This window comes from Diospyros lotus, chromosome 8 (assembly GCF_014633365.1).
Source record: "Diospyros lotus cultivar Yz01 chromosome 8, ASM1463336v1, whole genome shotgun sequence".
NCBI lineage: Eukaryota > Viridiplantae > Streptophyta > Magnoliopsida > Ericales > Ebenaceae > Diospyros > Diospyros lotus.
In genome coordinates, this window is record NC_068345.1 from 7,351,662 (window position 1) to 7,373,766 (window position 22,105).

A 22,105-nucleotide genomic window follows, 5' to 3' on the forward strand; every position below is an offset into this window, starting at 1 on the left:
GTAAACCCTCAATTTCTTGTCTTTTTATTTTTGGTTTGGATGGTAAACACTCCTCCAAACAGATCCCAAATTCAAAACTCTAATTCTTTCAATAATTTTGGATTTGGGTATTTTGATTTAGGGTTTATCTGGTTGGTCATTTTTTTTTACTTAAATTTTAACTTTTTTAGGCGTTTGATTGATTAAAATTTTTATAAGAAATATTTTTGAACTTGTCGTTTTGTGATGCTCTTTTTTAACTTTTACTAGAATTGATCTTTTTACGAGTAATACATTTTTTCATGAAAATGAAAAAAACTCACCCATCACAACTTCTTCCCCTTTCACAACCGCCCACTAACGGAGAATAGAAGAGAAGGCCAGATTTGGCAGTTGCAGCGGCCATCGGCAATCAGACGCGTTGCAAGAGGCTGATGGCAGCAGCAGCCACGGCGATGGCAGTGGCGGCCAATCAAGGGGAGGGGGGGAGGGGGGAGGCATGGAGGAGACAGGTTTGGAGAGGAAATTTTTTAAAAAATAATTATAATCAAACATCAAAATTAAAAATTATGATAATTTTTAAATTAAAAATTAAATTAATCAAACATCCTTAATTATAATTTGTATACAAATAATTTTTAAACAATTAAACTTATTATCTTTTCATAGAAGTTGGATGCTTGCAATGAATTGCACCCTTAGTGTTAGCATCAGTTTGGAATTTGGGGTATCTTTTGGTTTTCTCAACTCTGAAACACTCTGTGTAACACTGAAATGTGCCAACTGGAACTGAGAGAGAGAGAGAGAGAGTTGGGGGGACTGGCATTGATAGAGAATAGATCTGGTCAGAAGTAATATAATTCAGAGTAAGATTAAGACTACAAACTACAATCAGATTTTCTTCCTCCTCCTCCCACACAAATACTCCTCTCCTATGGTTTTATGATACAACTAACAATAACAAGCTTCTTATCATGATCTGAGATCTCACAACACTACAATGAGCCAATGAAGCTTTGGGTTTATGATCACTACGTGTACTAAGCCAAGAGCCAGAAATTCTTCTGCCACCTGGTGCTGATGAGGTACCCACCCACGCCCTTGCTCTGCTTCCTCACCCCTATCGTCAGGCACTCCACACTGTTTATACACTGCTCCACAAACTCCTCTCCGGCGCCGCCGCCTCCCCCGCACAAACTGATACATATATACATCATCAGTGTCATGACACACATTCTGATCAAATACACACACACACACACATGTATCGAAGGGTTCAAGTTAAATGAATAGTGGAATACCGACTGACTCACCAAGAGATGAGGGGAGAGGGCTTCTTTTGCCCCAAAACCAGCACAGACACCTCCAACTTCTTCACTTGGCTCAGCACTGTGCCCAGCCTTGGCCCTTGTATCACCAATGCTTCCACTTCCACCTGCCATTCAAATCCTCATTTCCATTCAACCCTTCCAACACACAGATCAGTTCATAGAAAACAGAAAAGCCAACTGCAACTTTTATTATTATTATTAATTTTATTTTTTGGGTAACATTGATTATGTCACTTGCGACCTAACGGGTTTTCAAACCCGAGACCTTAGACTCACCAACACGTTCGTTACAATTTAGCACAAGACAGATAAATCTGAAGAAGAAGGAATGGGATCTGTGGATCAGAGTCCCAAATCAGATGTATGAATCAGAAAATGTGTAGATCTATGAAACAAACATGAATATATATACCTCAGGCTTGCAATGTTTGCAGAGAGAGCCAAGGGAGCTCGCAAGGAAAGTGGAAGAGGATTCAGAAGAAGAAGAAGGAGGGATGATGTGGAAGAGAGTGAGGAGATCACCCTTGTTGGCAACATGGGTGAGAGCCCATATCATGGCATGCTTTGAGTGGGAGGATTCATCCACCACCACCATCACCCTCTTCCTCATCGACGCCCCGCCGCCGCACATGCTCAGCCCCTCCATTTGCCGGAAACTCCCCTCACAGCCGGAGGTGGTGGTGTTGCTTGCAGTATCACTAGCCCACCTCCTGGATGTTGATTTCCAACCTTCCTTCCCACTAAGCTGCCTCAAAAATGAACCTGAACTTGGCATTTTCTTGCACCCTCTTTCCTCCTGCTTTCACTCTCACCTCTGGCTCTAAATGTCTCTATTCTTTATATAGAGAGAGACAGTTCCAAAACGGGTTTTCTTTAATATCAAGAAGCAAGCCCAGGGAGAGATATAATGGGTGGGTGAGGGTAAAATGGGGCAACTGCTCTACATTACATGTGTATATATATATATATATAGAGAGAGAGAGAGAGAGAGAGAGAGAGAGGGGGGGGGAGGGGGTGGATATTAATGATGAACCCCCCCCCCCCCCCCCCCCCCCAAAAAAAAAAAAAAAAAAGAGGGGGATGATTTTGATTAACCTTTTTTTGCAGGTATAGTCACGGGAATCACTGCAGAGTTTTGGCCCTTAACGGCAAATGACAATGGAAAGCACATCACTATAGGCTGGTTATGATGATGAAATGGTGGATCCTTTGTGCCATCTTTTCATATTAGATCAGATTCTCTCCTCTCCTGCATATTTTATAAATGTTCCCCATGATACATGATCTTTCTTTCTTGGCTTATCAAGCTCTGCCCTCTACGCTCTATCCCTACTACAGTCATCATGATCATCATCACACTGTACACATCATCTTCCATCATAACACACCAACTTTTTATATTTTTATAACTTAGAGCTCCATTACTTATGATGTAATAATAGCATGTTTATAGTGATAAAAGACCACAAAATATTGCGATAAATAAACACACAACATTATCCTGCTATGGGAAAATTCCCCTGCTTTAGGGGTGTTATAAGATCTTCTTGGTTCTTGAACCAATGAACATGATTGCATGTCTAGGCAGCAGAGAAGAGATCCCTTCTTTTGCAAAGGCTGCTGCAAGTGTCCTACTATTTGTTTTGGCTTTATTGGGACAGTTTTTCGGACTCGGCTAACCCTTCGATGGGAAGCACATCATTTTACTGAAGACCTGTAAGTCCGTGTGTTGTTCAATAGCAATGATTCAATGCCCTCTAACCTGTTGCATGTTTGGTGTTTGCCCCTCGAATGGGTCAAGAGGACCATCAATCTCAAATAATAATGAAGCTTCATTATCGTAAAAGTTTATGGTCCTCTACCTGTTATAGAGGACCATAAACTTTTACAATAAACTAAAAAGATAACGACCATTAAATTTTATAGTAAAAAATTAAAAGAAAAGGACAAAAATGATGTATTACTTATGTATGTGAATGTGAATGTGATTAATAATAATAATATAAAATTGTAACAGCACAGGAAACATTTATTAAACAAATATTATTTACATGAAAGCAGGGGCTTATGTTTCAAAGTGGGTGGCTTTTTGGCTTTGTAAATTGTAAACAAGTTATTACCTCTCTCTCACTCTGTCTCTCTCTCTCCATCTACCATCTTTGTTGTGACAAAACCTTAGTAGTACCAATGCGTCCACTCACACAATTATTCAGAAATAAAATAATAATAAACTTCTTTCAAATTTATTACTTCTAAATGTATATATAAGATTGAGAAGGGTAGAATGGTAATTTGAGATGACACATCTTTCACCTCTGATTTCTTGCTTGCTCATCATTCATTCACTCACTTTGGTCATATTGTCAGATGCCAGAGTAAGTAAAGAATCCCTGCACCCTTCACCTGCACCTTATAATAATAATAATACCCAAAATAATTATTAAAATCATTTACCAAATATTAATAAAAACTTTGTTGGTGTATCTAATAAATTTTATTTTTTAATAATAAATATTCTTATTAATTATTCATATATATATCATATTTTAAAATATTTATGAACCAATAAAAAATTGAAATATTAAAAATAGCAAAATTTTATTAACAGTAGTAATAAAGAAGGTGAAGTTTTACTATGAAATTGTCAGAAACAGGGCCTCGTTAATTGGGCTTTTGGACTCTTCTTCTTCTCACTTCTAAGCTGGTACATCCAAATTATTGCTCCCGGGCAACCCGCTCCCTCCTCAAATTACTTTGATGCCCTTGGTTCTCTTCTTTTCCTCTCTTGAGTTGTGGGCCCCTATATGTAATTTCGCTCGTTGCTTGTTGGACCAATATAAATTTTCTTTTAATTGATAAATTATTATGTATATTAAATAAGTTAATTAAAACTGAACAGGTGATTCTTAATAATGAATGGTAGGAAGAACATATTTACACTAAGGACAAATTTGAAAATAGGTCTGAGGGAGGGTTCTAATGTCTCTTTTTTGTCTTTGAACCTTAAAAATAATATATTAGTTATCTATTAAAATTCAAAATAGTTAAATAACTAAAATAATATAATTAGGTAGTATTTGTTAATAAAAATATAAATTAAAAAATATAAAATATGAAAAATATTTCAAATTTTTATTATTTTTAATATATTTATTAAAAAAAATAAAAATGATACATGTCTTACCTCTCTTTCTTTAGATAAACATATTTTGTACTTTATAAATAAAAAAAATGATACATGTCTTTTAAGATATTTTAAAAAAATTAATAAAAATTTTAAAATACTTCTCAACATTATCTTAATTATTTTATATTTTAATATAATTTTATATTACTCATTTTAAATCACATATTATCTGCGATTGCGTTTTAGATAAATAAAAAAATCTCATGACAGCAAATCATTGGGGAATAGAATACAGACGAATTGCAATTGGGGGCAGAGGCAGAAGCAGCAGCAGCTCTGCACCTTATTGGCCTCCGTGAATGTGATCACCACACATTTTATTTTTATAAATAAATTAAGCATTTTTAAATTCATTTTAAAATAAATATATCTATAATATATGACCCTATTTTCTCAAAAAAGAAAACTTGTTTCAAAATCCTAAAATGGTAGTAAGAGATATCATTTTGATAAAGTATTTCACTTCTCATATATTATTTATTGGGTCATATCATTTGTACATAAGGTGAATTACAAAATCATTTATAAGACAATTAAATAACCATTTTACCCCTATAATAAATAACTCAAATCCAAAAAATCCAATACCATCTCTTTCTCCCTTTCTCGCTCTCCCTTTCACACACAATCAGCCCCAACCCTTTGACCGCCCATCTATTCCTTTCTGAACACTGTTGCCCCAACCACAAGATGACAACGACAAGGTGAAACGACAAGACGATAAAAATAGGGCGACGAGGAAATGACGAGAGCAAGCAAGGGAACTGAGGCGAAGAACATCGACAGGTGGTCAATTGCAACAACAAGGGAAAGGAGAGAGGAAGAAGGGGGTGAAAAAAATTACAATATATCACGATATTTTGATGTCAAAATATCACAATATATCACCCTGTAAAACATTCTGTAAACATGCTTATATATAAATAGCATTTTCCTTATTTATTAGAGAATGCTAGTCGCTCGCACATAATAAGATGCATCTAGTAAAGTTAGTTTTTTTTAATTAATTTCTTTGAGAAAAACTGTATCAGAAACATGTTTTAATATGTATGTTACATCAATAAGTGTATTTAAATTATTAAATTAACAGTATTGGGCACTTCTTAACAAGCATTTGATTGACAGAGTTATCCTCCAGCAATTGTCGTCTTATATACTTCAATATCCTCCAGCACTTGTATAGACAATATAGCAAGAACGGGCAGGGTAGAGATGTCAAGGCCCTCAGCCTGGCCCCTGATGGGCAGGGCCAACGGCCAACTCTTTGGGGTCGGCACAGCCCACACAATGCAAGCCAGGTCAGCCCGTTTAACAACTCCTAAGGCAGAACCAAACGGCACCCCATGAGCCAATAAAAGAGATATAGCTAAACAATACTGGCCAAGGCATTTGGGGCCAAGGATCACAAAAGTTTTAAACAGGGTAAACACTTTATTTCATCAGTAACCCCCAACCATGACACATTCTGACAGTACAGAAGAGGAGCACCCCCACCATTTGTTGCTTTTCCATGAATAAAAGGGGCACCGCCAAGATTTACAATGAGGGAAATGAATGATGTCACGTCCTATGAATCAATGTACCTGTGCGCGGGGGGGTCTTTGGCTACATTTCCCCAATAAAGAGCCTCAAGTTTGGGTCCTACTAAGTTTCCTATCCCAGAACGAAGGGATTATCTTTACCCATTTCTGCTGGCCACTTTCTCATTCTTCATCCACAAACAGACAACACCACCATCCATTTAGTGCCACACCATGGCCATCAACAGAAAGTAAAATAAATAGCCACCTTCCTATCTTTTTCTATGGCAAAAAGTGACAAACTGGCTCTACATTGGGAGATGCAGATGCTCTTCCGGAACAACACCATTGAGCCAATAACCGCTCGATTGACATTAGTTTCCCCGGATTACCTCAAGTTTATATCCTTCAATTAAAGCTTCCCATAGCAATTATATCGACCAAGTAATGAAATGTCATCAGGCGACAACATCAGTCCATCTGTACTCAAGTAGCTTCGAGCAACATGTCTCCTGTATTACGCCATAAACTGTTAATACAACTCTACTGATCAAAATTTATCATGCAATACAAATTAGAAACATTCTAAACACTAAAGGGATGCCATTTGACATGACAAGCAATCAAGCACATACCTTCTTTGCTTTGTTTTCCCGGAGCTTTCTGATAAACGGGAGGCTTCTGATCTTGAAATCTGGCCCAGTGAGGAGAGGTATTCATAGAATGCATCACCTTTTGTTGCTAAGTATAATCTTGATGGAACAATGGACTGAACAACAGAGCAAATGTTTGAATCCAATTCCCTACAAAAGTGCAAAAAGGAAATGCAATTAGAGGTAGACCAACGACATGAAAGACAATAAGAATTTAAAACCAATCTAATACCTCAAGGAGGAAGACACACTGCATCATTGACCCAAAAAACAATTGCAAAAACATTCACAAGGGCAAGTGTACAGCAGGTTTATTGCTATTGGCTCTACAGTTAGGTAGGGAAAAACTATTCACCTAAAACTTCATTGTACATCTTATGAGAAGCAATTTTTCATAACCAACAATCTTAACCAAAAAACGGTGATGTTGCCAACACTTTTCATTTTTTTGCAATTGATAAATTGCTCATTACAACTTCCATCCCTATGTATCCCATACTCCGACCATTGTAAAATGAGTTTTTGTCCCATTTTTGATGCCATAAATCATCAAAGGAATTGTTGGTTTCCTACTTATAGAAATATATGCTAACATACATATCAGAAATTCCATAAACACAAAGCAATGGCCATTTTTCAAATTTGTTAAGGACATTCCTGGTAAGCAAATGATAGAAGATGATTAACTAGCATTCATTGTAACTTCCTTAAACATTGTCCTTTTTCAACCATGTAACTCATTTCAACATGAAGTATATCAAACTTAATGTATTAATCACAAATATTGCATCCTCCTTCACCAGGCAAAACCAATTTGCTGATGACTGCTAAGGCAGAAAATACTGCAGAAATACAGGCACAAAAAACTTAGGGGCAGATCATCGTAAGTAGCAACTTGAAATAGAAGAGAGTTATGCTGTTTATGCATGAAACAGAAATCTGGATTGGTTTATATATCCACCTCAATATGTTCATGAGTATAAAAAAATTGGTATAGTGCAGATGACACATGCAATCAAAGCTAAATGTAAATCTGGGGCCCACAATTCTATACCTTTTTATAGAAATTATACTTCTTAGTGGCCTCATATCTGAACTCTCAATTCTCCTTTCCTGACCGACCAATTTTCCCAAAGCCATTGTACTAGATGAACATGCTAGCATCTCCGAGGCCAAATCCATTCTACTAACACAACCATTGTTCAATCCTGCAGCAGCAATTTGTTTTGCATAGAAGCAAATCCCATGTTGTGCAATTGTGGATGACATCCACAATTGATCATCATACCATCTGAATGAATGTGATCTCTCAGAAGGAATCATTGATGGTTCCAAGGAATCCTGCAAAAAATGATTTACTATCATGGAGAACACATGCCTAAAATAACAATTAAAAAATTGTCTGATGCATAATCAACATGTAGCAAGAGACTCACACAGATTAGCATTTGGCAGTTACCAAATAATATATCCACTTCTGATATCAGATGACTCATTCCATAAGCATGTTTCAAGACTACAGAAGCATCCTTCTCTTCACGAGTGACATGATGCCTGATATCTGTATGACAACCACGAATTCTTCTCCACGCTTCTTGAGCATAATCCTTTAATGTCAACAACCTAGGCGTGCCATGACACTCGATCCCCCTACTGAAATCCATACGACTACACTCATCCATCCCCAGATACCCTCTTGAAACAGCCTCCACATGCTCAGTCTGGGAGTCCCCCACCTCCTCTCCTTGAATGGATTGCATGTAAATATTAAAATTTTCCACAGTTTCCAGAATTGGGTGTAATGCAGAAATAGATTGATTAACTGTCTCAACTGGATTCTCATTTTGTATTGGATGATTGCTGGTAGAAATTGCTTCTACTGTGTCAGTAACATTACCACAAGATGCTGTCCCACAAAAGAGTGATGTTACGTTATTGATCTCAGTCTCAGGAACAAAAGAAGATTCTGGCACACAGGATACATCAACTGATTTGCTAGTCCCCTTAGTCTGTGTAAATAGTGCAGATTCGGAACACTGAGAACAATTTTGTGCCTCCTCTTTAGAGTTAACAAGCTGCTCAGAAAATAAATTGAAGCTTTCCTCCAAATTTTTAGGTTTGGAATTGAGCTGCAGCAGTGGCTCAGCTACTGTATTGGAGTACCTCTCTATTGGAAGACCATAAGGACATCTGCTATCTACTTCGAGGAACATTTCATTGTTAGCATCCTCAAAGAGTTTATCCCGAACTACAGGAAATGTATCATTTAATCTCTCATCTTCAGAACTGGAAGACAATACTGTCTCAAGTTTTCTCCGAACATGTCGCCGAGGGAATGCAACTGGTGAATCAAAGGAATTGGAAAATTCACAAGCAGTATCGGGTTGGAACTTCAACTCAATTCCATCCTGAACAGGGCAGTGGCTTCTTAAAATTTCTTCTTTCTTGGCCTCAATATTTTCAATCTTTGAGCACTGCTGAGTGTTGGTTTCATTTACTTCTCCCTCTGTTACTTCCTCCATCAACTTTGAGCTTTCTTCCATCATCAATGATTTAGAGATCTCCTTTTCCACAATTTCAGACAGTTGAGAAGGATAACCCCAAGGGACTATCTTTGGTAGCATCCGGTGCCCAGCATCAATATCAAAGAGTAGTGAACCATACATTCTGTGTCTTTCACTCTCTAGGTAAATAAGAAAATAAATTAAATACTTCAATTCTGTGATGGTATAATGAAAAGTAAACTGAAGAAATTTTTTGCATGAAAACGATATAGCTCATTTAGCTGTTGTTCTTTTTCACTAGGTATTCATTTGAACAACATCTGGACATAAAACCACTTGATTTACTTCTACATAGAAGAGATGAAAGTTTTGCTAATTCTTAACAAGCAAAGAAAAGACAGATATTTGGATATCAAGAAATGCCATCTCTCTACACAAGTCCCTCTGGAGTTTGTATTAAAAACTTTTTAGGGTTCACTTGATACACTAAAATAGTGATTTCTTTACAGTTTTTCTTTTTTTTTTTTAAACAAGGTTTAAGGAACATGTGACAAAAACTCAAATGCATTATTTATATCCAAAAATATTTCCAAGAAAGCAAATAATCTCTTGTTTAAAACGTCACACAAAATATAAGCACACAAGGTATATGCCTAAGAAATTTGACAGTGATCATTCACTGTCATGATAAGTAACATACAAAACTAAACTGACAACAAAGGAAAAACTACTTAAAATTGTGCTCTATATTCTTCAAAGAAATAACATTTCAACTGGGAAGGGAAAACAGTAATTAAGCTGTGTCCTGCCCTTTTCATCTTCAGGCAAAATATTTTATTTTTAATGACAAGGTTAAATTGAGTGAGACTGCAATGTCTAAGGTCCAGAGTTCCTCAATCCTAGAGAAGCATAACCAAAACCAGATTGATTTCTTTAGTTTTTGGTTTCAACAAGTTCAAAACCAAACTGGAAATTGAACAGGTTACTGGTTCCCAACTCAATGGTCATAGACAAAATTGTTCAACCAATATTTCATTTATTCATAATCTTATTACCTTTATATGCTTTATGTGGGGAAAAGAAACACACTTAAAACAGGGATTGCTATAGTTACAGTAATACTAAATGCCCAGGTCTAAGACAGAAAAGAGCCACATGATTTACTACAGTTCATTTGTTAGATGAACTAAACCATTACAGCCACCAGTTTCCAGTTTGACCACAGTGAAAGTGACTGGTCCAATCTGGTATTAATAACAGTGATGAGAAGTAATTCCTATCCTATAGTGCTTGAAATTTCAGAAAGATGAAGTATACTAGATTTTCATAGAAAGTATCCTATTGGTACCCCTTTCACTTACAATCATGAAAGTAAGCACTTCAATTCATCAATACTTCTATTTTCGTTCCAATTGCAGAATTAGTTTAACAAAAAGGATTCAAACCTTTTGGCATAAGCACATATTTCCATGAGACTGACCTTTTCTACTTCTCTGACCCTGACACCAGAACTGGAGATGCATAATGGTTTTACGAATATCTCCTTGACAACATTCAATAAATTGCTCCAGCAAGCAAGGTTGAAGTTTCACTTTTTCTGCTGCACAAACCTATAAAGCAATTATAAATGAAGTAAACAATCTCCACAACAAAGAATCTGAGTTAAAAAAATATGTAAAAGATTATACCATATATACATGGAAAAGGAGTTCCTTCATTGATGGCTTGTTGAAGCATAACTCAAGCCTGTCCCAATTATTTGGCAGAATAGGATTGCTGTCTAGATTTTACCACAATAACATAATGTTAATTGTTAAATGTTAAAATACAAGCTTAAACTTTAAAGAAGAAGAAGAACTTCTTTAACCAATAAGCCATCTTACTATTGCTGGTTAAGATTATAGGCCTCTTTGCTGTCTCTGCTAGTTTTTGAATAGTGGAAATGAGACCATGATCTTCAGAAAGAACAGCATCCACATCCTCAAAGAGTATCAACGGTTTGTTTTCACTTTGATCAGTAGCTATTATATTTTCCTCGCAAATAAACTTTCCTGGTGTTCCAGTGGCAACTTGTGATTGTTCCTCATATGATAAGGGTATCGGTTCAAGTACTTCACTATCAGACCCTTCCACTGCTGTGGTGTTGAATATGACTGGCAAGGACTTTTGTAAGCTCTTCCTCTCTGAACCCACAGGATTTTCCAGTGTACTGGAAGAAATAACCATAACAGAAGTGGATTAGTGACCATATTGAATTAGAAGAATATTGGAAAACTTGAAGAGTCCATGTACACTAGATAAGTGAATATTGAATTAGAAAAAAAAAATGGAAACAACAAAACAGTAAGGGAGAAGTAATTACATTTACTGCTTAAACTTAAGAAATTACAGTGATTTCTCTTGAGGTAATTATGGATCATAAAACTGATGGCCTTGCAGCTTGCAGGGTTTCAGAAGTTATAATACTCAATAGCTGACAGTTTTTCACAAAAAAAAATTAACAGCTTCAAGAGGCATTCCAATTAGCAAAGAATTAAGAAGGGGGGAAAAAACAGAGAAGCTTCTTTAGGAAAGATTGATGCCCTAGTGACTATGAGATCCCACATCCTTGTGTTCTCAAACACCAGACAAGATGAAAGTCTGTCATGAAACTGCAGTAAAATGATGCCATGCCTCCATTTTTATGGAAGAAAAGATGGACTATGTATAGAGATGGAAAAATAACCTGAGGAGTTAGGTCCCTGTCCCACCCCCAACAGGATGGACTCAACTTTTAATCAGGGATTTGGATTGCCACCAGCTAAAGCTCAAAAGGTGGGGTCTGGGGAGTGGTAATATCTGCATACACACACACACACACACACACACACACATATATATATATATATATTATTGCGTACAATAACAACATACCAAGCCTTTTCCCACTATGTGGGGGTTGGTTACATGAATTCTAGCTCGCTAGTCATTTCTATCTATTGCCTTGTCTTCTATATGGCCCTTATTTATACCCCATCTAAAGTGTCTTTAACCAAGTGTTCCTTGGTCTTCTTCTATCTCTTTTGCTAGATACTTATTCCATTCCATCCATTGATTCCACTCTCCTCACAATAGCCTATATTGGTCCTCTTCTCAGATTTCCAAACCATCCTAATCATGTCTCAAACATCTTATCTTCAATAGAAACCACTCTAACATTATTACAAAAAACCTTAATTTTAATTTTATCTTTTTTTGTACAGCTGCACATCCATCCTAACATCCTTATCTACTTTAAGCTCATATTTTGCACATATGCCATACAAACTGGTTTTATTCTTATAGTTTCTTATAAATTTTCTTTTTAAGCTTTAATGAAATCTTATTGTCACATAAAATCTTGTTACACACCATTTTAACCATCCTGCATTAATTCTATGACTAATATCCTCATTAATCTCCACATCTTTTTGGATAATTGATCCAAAATATCTCAACTATCATCTCTAGGTATGACTCAATCTTTCAGTTTTACCATGACGTCATCCACGTTTATATTTTTGCTAAGCTTACATTCCATATATTCGATTTTTTCTCTATTTAACTTAAAACCTTTAGATGCTTATTCTTGTGAATAGGCACTAAAATGCTTATCCTTCACTTGTTTGACATCATTATATATGTTTGTGTAGTATTTATTGTTTATTCATTAAAAAGGCGCGTGAATTCTATCTCTTGCACATGAATGGCCCACTTTATTCTTTGAAAGGACAAAACATTGATTCAAAGCCGCACACTGTCACATTTTCTCTTAATCAATTAATAGTGCCCGTTAGACTTCCAAGAAAATCCTTTTTATATTGTAATTGCATTCCTTTCTTTTTGTGGTTAATTGGGCTTCCTCTAAATTATATTGTAATTGCATATCTTTTTATATTGTATTCGCAACTACACAAATGAGCAAAAAGGCACACACATATATGCTCCAATGTTGTGATTAAAAAAAAAAAAAAGAACACCAAAACTTCACTATTTGTTCATTTGAATCTTCCTCTGCATCTTTGCCATTGCCTAGAGAAGTGTTGGAGATAAAGAAAAGTGGTATTTGGTGAAAATTCACTCAAGGATTCAATGGAATTTATAATGCTACTGTTCTTACAGGCAGCTTGTTACTATAGTTTTCTTAGATGCTTGGTATGTTCACTCTTCTATGCAAATCAACTTGATCCTTGCTACTTTTACCATTCTCATGGCAGCCTTTTAGCTTTACTTCTACTTTGCCTCATTATTGCATGCCATGTCTTTGAACTATGGCTCAAGAGAACATATTGTGCGGGGGAAGGCAAGGCAGAGTGCAAGTTCCATACTTCAGGGATAGGATGGGGATAAGTGTCAAGCATTGAGGGGTGGGGGTGAGGGAAGAGCTTCATCTGGCCAGGCAAGAAGGGGATAGGGGAAGAGCTTCATAAGACAAGCCAAGTAGGGAAAGGGCACAAGCTTCTCCAGGCCAAGTGGGGCAAGGATGGGGCTTTTCTTAACTAAGTGGACTAGGAAAATCTTCCCCAACCTAGACCCATGCCAATGCCATTTGTAGCCATCTAAGTCATGAATGTCTTGACACGCAAGTACCCTTTTGGGTCCAAAGGAAAATGTGATATTTTACTATTGTAAATTAAAATAGTTTTGATAATGACTCAATGTTATGAAAATCAATCTTTAAATCTATATAAATAAGTTTGAGTATTTAAATTCAATATCATAATTTTCAACTTGCGTGTTGAGTATTTGAAATTCAAAATCAATATCATTTTGATAATCTTAACTTACTTTCAAAAGAAACAAAATTAGAAGATGTTAAGTGTTCAGTTTTTCTAAGTGAATAGTCGACTATGTCTCTATGCTCTGTCGACTATGCATGTGAATAGTTGACTAGGTGTTGTGAATCTGTCGACTATGAAATTTCTTCTATCGATTATGTATGTGTATGATGTTATAAATTTTCTTCATATTTTGGATGTGTCGACTATATAAAAGTGTTTGTCGACTATCAGTAGATTTGGTTGGACAATTGTCAACTATGCTTACTTGTCTGTCGACTATGCGTTAGTTTTATTTGAAAATATAGTCAACTAACCTCTTTTGTCTGTCGACAGTTTATTTCTAAAAAATTTGTAACGGCTAGTTTTTGGCACATTTAATGCTCGCTCAACCATTACAACGGTCGGATTTTTGTATTTATCTACCATCAACTATAAATATGGGTTGGGAGAATCGATTGAAGGTTGTTGGAAACATTTAATATCGTCAACTACCGAGCTTTCAAGTTTACATCGAGTGTTAAATTCTTCTCTCTTTGTATTTACATTTCTGAGGCTTTGTATACATTGTTACATTCATTGTAAGCCTCTATTCTTCAGTTGAAGAGAGCTTGTAACTAAGAGTTGTACTCTTAGATTCTCGTTCTCATTTATTTTGTATTTGACCTAGCGTAAGCTAGAGGGCCCATTAGATTTGGAGGTTTGTAAGTTTTCCAGTCACGAACTCGGATTGAGTAGGGGGTTGATAGTGGATTTGTTTTAAAATCCTTAGTGAGTAGCTAAGGTAGTGGACTAGGCTTGGAAAGCCGAACAACTATAAATCATTGTGTATTTGTGCTTTCTGTTTTGTTGAGAATCTCACATCGCCTCCACAAGGGAGACCTGGACTATATATAAGGAGGAGGATCCCTCTACCTGTTAAGCTGGCTTTTCAGGTTGGAGTTCTACCTCTGACTTTTCACATGGTATCAGAGCTAACCCTTGGCTGTCGTGGTCATGAACCAGTACCTTGCCCGATCACCTGAGCATGCATCAATTACTGGAGAAGTTTCTGCGTGAAAGGGAGTGTTGAGAATCCCACATCGCCTCCACAAAGGAGACGTAGGCTATATATAAGGAGGAGGATCCCTCTACCTGTTAAGCTGGCTTTTCAGATTGGAATTCTATCTCTGACTTCTCACATGTTTGTTTGTTCTTATCAGCATCTTTTTATTCTCTACTTAAGTTTTTCATTTAACCTCTCATCCACAAAGATTTTATATTCATTATTCACAAGACAAGATTGTCTCTACACGGTTGATACCTCATCATGCCATTTTAAGGTCTTGAGGTTTAACGAATCCATGGTCTTCACAAAAGTCATCTCTAATTCTCAAAATAATTTTTTTATATACCAATTCACCCCCCCTCTTGGTGTGTGCCATAGCATTTCAATTCTATCAAAATGGACTCTAGCACAGGTCCTTAGGTTTGATATTTTGGTATATTATGTTGTCCATTTATATGAAAAGGGCATCCCAAGCACACAAGGCTCCTTGCTTTACAAGGGTCGGGAGGGGGTCATCTTTATATGCAACCCTACCCTTGTTTTTGCAAAGAGACTGTTTCCACAACATAAACCTGTGACCTTCTAATCACAAAGAAGCAACCTTACTATGGCTACCAAGGCTTCTATAACCATATATTATGTGTCCATTTATATATACAACCATATTTAGGTCCATGATTATCTTAGTAAGCAAGTCATCCCAAGCTCCAAGTTTAACATGCTACTCCATGATATATTTAACCTACAATTACTGATCTCCTATGTAGTTGATTGAATTTGTGAGAATTTTGGATTGTAGATATCCCTTCTTGTTGCATAAAGTGCATAATTTGAACAACAAAAGTAAGAGAAATGAAAAATTTGTACATGAATATTAAATGTCTAAATCAGTCGCAGCAGATCATCCATGAGTTTGTCTTGTTTTTTGCAACCCTTAATTGACCCACCAAACAAAGATTATATCTAAGCATCAAAGCCTTTAAACCTCTACCCAAGCACTTGGATCCTAGCATATATACCATCACTAGTTTAGCTTGCATTTGCTCCTAAGAATGCTTTCTTTTTTGGAATGAAAAATGTTTTACAATTTTCAAATCATTCAGAAAGTTCTTTTCCCTTATGATTTTGTTTAAATTTCATTCTCATAATAGGAAATTTTCACCCATTCCAAATCAACATAAATTCCAAATACAAATAATTAAAGCAAGGAAACATCATTTGAAGAGAAAAGTTCTACATCAGCAATTTAGTTGAGAAGCAAAACAGATTGAAATGCCAGCATATAAAAATTATGGTAACAAACCGTTGAACTGAGTATGATTCTACACCACCCTCAAATCTTTGCATCACATGACTTCGTGTCCGCCAGTCTGATGTATTCACCTAGCACGAGAACAGAACTGGTGACAGTTAGATAACATTTATAGAAAAAATATAAATTTAAATTGCTCAGAGAAGAGAAAAGGGCATCTCATCTACTGAGGAAATGCCATTTTACATATTTCTGCATGGATTGGATGAATGGTGAGGATGCCATTTTGACAGTACCATGGCCAATAAATTTCAAAAACATAATGGGCAAAATGGTCTAACAAGCATATTACCAATTAATCAGTACCTCAATAACCTGAAAACCTTGCTCTTTTGCACAAGCATAAATAGCTGCAGACTTCCCACTCTGCATTTAAAGAGGCAGTTAATTGTTGCAACCAGAATCAGCATTCCACATGCATCTAACTGATAAAAGAAATTGCTTACGATGCTAAGCAGCACTCTTAACAAACAAACAATGCAGTAATATTCTGTTCTGTTCAATAACAGGAACTTTAAAGGCAAATATGCATTGTGTTACAACAAACACAAGCCTCAATCCCACTAGGTGGGATTGGCTACATAAATCTTAGACCTCCAAGGATCTCTATCCCTGTCCACAGTCTCATAAAAACCTGCTTTTTCCATAGATAACAAGGTTCTTAATTGGAGGAGGGTGAAACTGACATCATATACAGTGGAGAGGTGCATGTGCTTTAAGGATAGCTGAATGCAAATAATCGAGCACAATACTCAAAATCTCTCGACAATTCGAGCTATTCCAATTAAATAAGCATCAACTTGCATAAGACAATAATAAAATTTTGTACTTTGCTACTTGCTACAGTTGTGAGTCTTCATTTTTCAAAATTTAACATAATTAAAAATAAATTGAGGTATTATTCAGCATAAGCCTTATACTCAATTTTTAGTCTATTATTTGAAATTTTGTACATCTAAATTATAACTCTTCATTTGTCAATATCTTGAAACAATAAAGATAATTTGAGATATTTTCAATACATAAAATTATTTGAATGTATTATTTTAAGTTATATATCTATTCAAAATTATAAGTTTAACTTTTATTTTTTGATTTGCAATAAAAATACAATAAAAAAAAAGAGCTAAGCAAGCTGGCCCACTTGGGGTCAAGTAAGCCATCCCAGCACAACCAATTTGGGTTTGGCCCTATGGGCCAGCTTACCCTTAAGTGAGGCACAGCACAATCAATTTGACATATCTAGTCGAGTGGATTAGGATTGGACCATATCATTTTGAGGCGAAATCCTTTTATTAGCCCTTTGTTGGATCAATGAGATGAGTAGTTGCCAGGTTCATGAAGGGATGTGGTACGCCACTTTTCCTTGGAATGTGGTGGGGAGGGGGGGGAGGCGTCTTTGGTTTGCCAAAGTGGAACACCTCAAAAACACATAATATATATATTCAGAAACTATTTTTGAAAACATTTTGGCTCTTGGCTATTTTTTGTGGTTTTTTTATAATCTTTTTTGTGGGGTTTGAGTTGTCTTTCGTATTTTATTTTTAATTTGTCTTTCTTTATTTCCTCCTTAATTTTAGGCTTACCCCCTTTCTTCCGTAAAATAAATTTTATTTTTTTCATTATAATAAGTTAATATAGTATTTTTTATGTTTTTTCCACAACAACTAAGTGCAAAGCCCACAAAGTTTTGGGCTTTAAAAAAGAAAAGGCCAGCCAAAGAGGCTGGCCCATAATGAATGAAACCCTAATGGGGATTTCCATTTTCCTTCCCTTTTTTCTTTTCCCCCCACATTCCTTTTCCCTTTTGGGTCATTATTCTCCCTCTCCCATGCCTTTTTTCTTTTCTCTATTCCCCCACACCCTTTTTCCCCTTCACCCCTTTCCCTCCTCTCATACCAACATCTCTCTCCCTCTTTCGATATTTATTGTTCAGTTGGATGACACCACAGCTTAAAGAACCAAAATCCATCAATGAGAAAGTCACAGCTTGAAGACGACACAATGAGACCCATCACTATGACATCTCTCTTCCATTCTCTTTAATCTGGGTCTCCAATCTATGTGAGCTGGAATGTATTCCAAGACACCAAAGCACCACATTCCAGTATGTGGGAATAGGAACGTGGTTCTAGGGGGTAGAGGGAAACTAGTAATCTGTTTTGACTCCAAGGTTACTTCCTTTCTATGGACTGTGAATGGTAAAATCTTGATGACCAATAATCTCATTATGAGGCCACAAATATTAGTAAACAAAGTACATGAGCAAAGTAGAGGTGAAAAAAACTGATCACCTATTGCATTGCTCTGTCTCAGGAGAGCTGTGGCCTCCAGACCTTGGCCAATTTGGTATGGCATGGTTGTTCCCTGAATATGTGAACAATTTTTGTGAGACTTGGAGAGGTGCCTTCATCAAAAAGAGGAAGAAAAAAGTGTGGTTTTTGGTTCCTCATGCATTTATGTAGTCTTGACGTGTTCTTTTCTTTTCTTTTCTTTTTATCAAATCAGTAAATATGTATAAATGGTCAAAATGTACATACAATCACTGGGCATACCCAGGAACATGGATAAACATCCAAAGACTATAGGCCTAAAGCAAGGGCTTCAAAATGGATCAAAACATAAGGATACATAGTAAACATTACTTTGTATACAAAGGTTTTAATCCTACAAATGAGACCTTCAATTGTAGGCTAGACATTATCAAAAATTAAACAATTCCTTGCTGCCCAAATCTGATAGATCGAACAAGCAAAGGCAATTTTCTTGGCCTTACTTAACCAAGAGGAACCCCTAGCTTCTTTCTTCAGCCACTTGAGGGCACTCGGGATTGAAGTCATGGCCCTGGAGATGCCCAACCACGCTCTGATATGTGCCCAAACCGCCGAGCTAACAGGGCATAGGAAAAATAGGTGAGCCACCAATTCCCCAGCCTCATTTCACAAGGGACAAGTCCGATCAATGTCCAAAAATAGGAGTTTATCCCTTGTTAGAATGTTGGATCTAACGCACAGCCATAGCATGAAAGCATGCTTGGGAACAAGGCAAGGATGCCACACAACCTTCGCCCAAACCTTGGCCTGCCCCTTCGGACGAAAGAACTCATAGGCCGCACTTATATCAAACACAGGACCTTTGGTCCAGCTATCAAGCAGAACCACAGCAGCCTCAGTTGAGCCTTGCGCCGAACAAATGGCATCTCTTATAAGTAGCAACCTTTCATCAAAGGGGAATCCTCATTTCGCATCTGCCTCTGCCAGATGGAGACTAAAGGCAGGAACTCTTGGTGTATCCACTGAACCCAGAGAGTGTCTTTCTTGCGGTGAATATCCCATAGGGTCCTGACAAGAAGGCCAGAATTCCAGCATTTTAGATCCTTTAGGCCAAGGCCCCCCTCACATTTAGGCAGGCATACATCCTTCCATGCAACTAGGGAGGCCTTCGAATTCCATAAGAACTGCCTGCATAAGCTGTAAATCTACTCAATAACCACAGCTGGAATCGGGAGAATGGCTAGCCAAAAACACACCACAACTTGCAAAACAGCTCGTATAAGCTCCAGCCTCCCTGCATATGAAAGGGAAGCAACATTCCATGCTTTTATACAGTCCGATATCTTAGCAACAAGCGGCTCATGGTGATTAACCGTTAGCTTAACCGCAGCCAAGGGAATACCAAGGTACCAAAACAGCATAACCCCTTTGGGAAAACAAGTTAGATCAAGGATGCTTTGGAGCTCCTGTTCCTCGATGCCAGCAGTAAAGATACTAGACTTAAGGGTGTTGGCCTGCAGGCTCGACTTGGCTTCAAAATCCTTAAGGCAGTCCATGATAATACGAATAGAAGGAACATCCCCTCTAGCAAACAGCATAAGATCATCAGCAAAGGCCAAATGAGATATCTTTAGCTTATTACATTTGGGGTGGAAGTTGAAATCCAACCCAGCAGTCACCACATTAAGGGCTCTAGAAAGTTACTCCAAGCATAACACAAACAAAAATGGAGAAAGAGGGTCACCTTGCCTCAGGCCTCTCTTGCCCTTAAAGAAACCACACATGTTACCATTGATAACAAGGAGGTCCCTAGCAGCTTGTGAAGCCCATTATTAAGCTCAAGAGTAGTATCCTCTTTTGGTTTTTTGTAGGAAATTTCTGATTCTTTCTTTATCAACTTCAGAATAACTTTACAATGGGATTTTAAGGTTAATCCCAGAACCTCTATAAGGAAATTAACTACAAAGTCAACAAGCTTCTAAGGAAACTATACAAAAAAGGAAACTAACAGAAAAAGAAACATCATCTGTACAATGAATGTTTCTGCAATAGGAAATTGGAATCAAGGAGCTGCTGCAGAATTTTCTATATTTAATCAACCTATCGAGTAGATCTGCCAGCTATTGGGATGAGTTGGCACATTATTCGAGTGGCTAATTTCTTGACTGTCAAATCTTCAGTTTTTCTTTATTTCGACACTCCCTCCCAAGCTGGCATGAATATGTCTTCCTTTGACGGCTTGCCTACTAAACTGTCAAATTGTGTCTTGTGTAATCTTTTGGTCAAAATATCTACCACTTGACTGGAGGTAGGAACATATAGCATGCAGATAAGGCCAGTGTTAATTTTCTCCTTAATGAAATGTTTATCCACTTCTACATGCTTTGTTCTATCATGGAGAATTGGATTATGAGCAATTGCAATAGTAGCCTTATTATCATAGTAGAGCTTCATTGGAGATGAGGTTGAGACCTTTAATTCTTCCAAAAATCTTTTAATCCACATCATTTCACATATTCCCAATGCAACTCATCTGAATTCAGTTTCTGCACTACTCCTAGCAACCACACTCTAATGTGGATCTTTTGTTTACAACATTTCCTGCCCAATCTACATCAGTATAAGCTTTTATTTGCAACTAGTCTCGTTTCTTGAAATATAATCCTTTACCCAGAGTTCCCTTCAAGTATCTCGAGATTCTATATACAAGTTCAAAATGATCTTGTCCAGGAGAATGCATAAATTGACTAACCACACTTACAACAAATGCTATGTCGGGTTTAGTGTGCGATAGGTAGAGCAGTCGATCCACTAATCTTTGATATCTTTCCCTACCTTTCACTTGTTCAACAACAGCAAGTTGAAACTTCAAATTTTGTCCAATTGGAGTTTCAGTTGCCTTGCATCCCAACATCCTGGTTTCATCAAGTAAGCCCAACACATACTTGCGTTGATTAACAAAGATACCTCCTTTGTACCTAGCAAATTCCATCCCAAGCAAATACTTCAATACTCCTAGATCCTTGATTTCGAAGTCTTCAGCGAGTTTTCTTTTCAACTTTTCCAATTCTGCAATGTTATCACCTGTTATGATTATACCATCAACATACACAATTAAAATAGCTATTTTACCTTCCTTTGAGTGCTTGTAAAATAGTGTGTGATCAGCCTAACTTTGTATATCCGTGGCTCTTTACTACTCTCCCAAAACATTCAAACCAGGTTCTATGGGAACCATATAATGAATTTTCAACTTACAAACCTTTTCTTTGCCAAGTTTGCCCTCAAAACCTGGGGGAAAATCTATAAAGACTTTTGTTAAAAAGTTGTCTCGAGTGTAAGATAATAAGATCAGTGAAAATAATGTCTTTTGAGGGCCAATGAAGAATTAAATAGAAGTTTATATCCCAATCTGTAATTAGTGATAGTTGAGGGGGTTAAACTATAAATATATTTATGTCTTCATTGGGATATCCGCCCACTATTATAAATAGAGGGCATG

The 22,105-nt window shown here is 36.8% G+C and overlaps 2 protein-coding genes across 5 annotated transcripts in view; both read right to left on the bottom strand.

Annotated features, from left to right (window-relative positions):
• Positions 1-804: 804 nt before the first annotated feature.
• On the bottom strand, positions 805-2,260 carry LOC127808168 (uncharacterized). Its single transcript, XM_052346578.1, has 3 exons — positions 1,723-2,260; positions 1,293-1,414; positions 805-1,176 (listed from the first exon to the last, which is right to left on the bottom strand). Exons 1-3 carry the CDS (start codon positions 2,083-2,085, stop codon positions 1,020-1,022), a joined length of 642 nt encoding a protein of 213 aa, XP_052202538.1. The 5' UTR covers positions 2,086-2,260; the 3' UTR covers positions 805-1,019.
• A 3,644-nt stretch (positions 2,261-5,904) lies between these two features.
• Positions 5,905-22,105, bottom strand: part of LOC127807329 (uncharacterized) — a 42,695-nt gene continuing 26,494 nt past the window's right edge. For 3 of the 4 annotated variants that reach the window (XM_052345059.1, XM_052345061.1, XM_052345060.1), the window contains 9 exons: positions 16,637-16,696; positions 16,322-16,401; positions 11,058-11,383; positions 10,863-10,954; positions 10,655-10,784; positions 8,107-9,353; positions 7,725-8,011; positions 6,653-6,820; positions 5,905-6,529 (listed from right to left, as the gene is read on the bottom strand). In XM_052345059.1, coding sequence (XP_052201019.1) covers positions 6,430-6,529; positions 6,653-6,820; positions 7,725-8,011; positions 8,107-9,353; positions 10,655-10,784; positions 10,863-10,954; positions 11,058-11,383; positions 16,322-16,401; positions 16,637-16,696 — 2,490 coding nt within the window. In that variant the 3' untranslated portion in view covers positions 5,905-6,429. Of the gene's footprint in view, positions 6,530-6,652; positions 6,821-7,724; positions 8,029-8,106; positions 9,354-10,654; positions 10,785-10,862; positions 10,955-11,057; positions 11,384-16,321; positions 16,402-16,636; positions 16,697-22,105 lie in introns of those variants that run through there. The other variant, XM_052345062.1, reaches the window with a different exon arrangement.

Coding starts and splice junctions, on each gene's coding strand:
- LOC127808168 (XM_052346578.1), bottom strand. CDS start 2,085: ATGCCAAGTTCAGGTTCATTTTTGAGGCAGCTTAGTGGGAAGGAAGGT. Junction 1,415..1,722: donor GCAAACATTGCAAGCCTGAG/GTATATATATTC, acceptor TTTGAATGGCAG/GTGGAAGTGGAAGCATTGGT. Junction 1,177..1,292: donor CCCTCTCCCCTCATCTCTTG/GTGAGTCAGTCG, acceptor TATATGTATCAG/TTTGTGCGGGGGAGGCGGCG.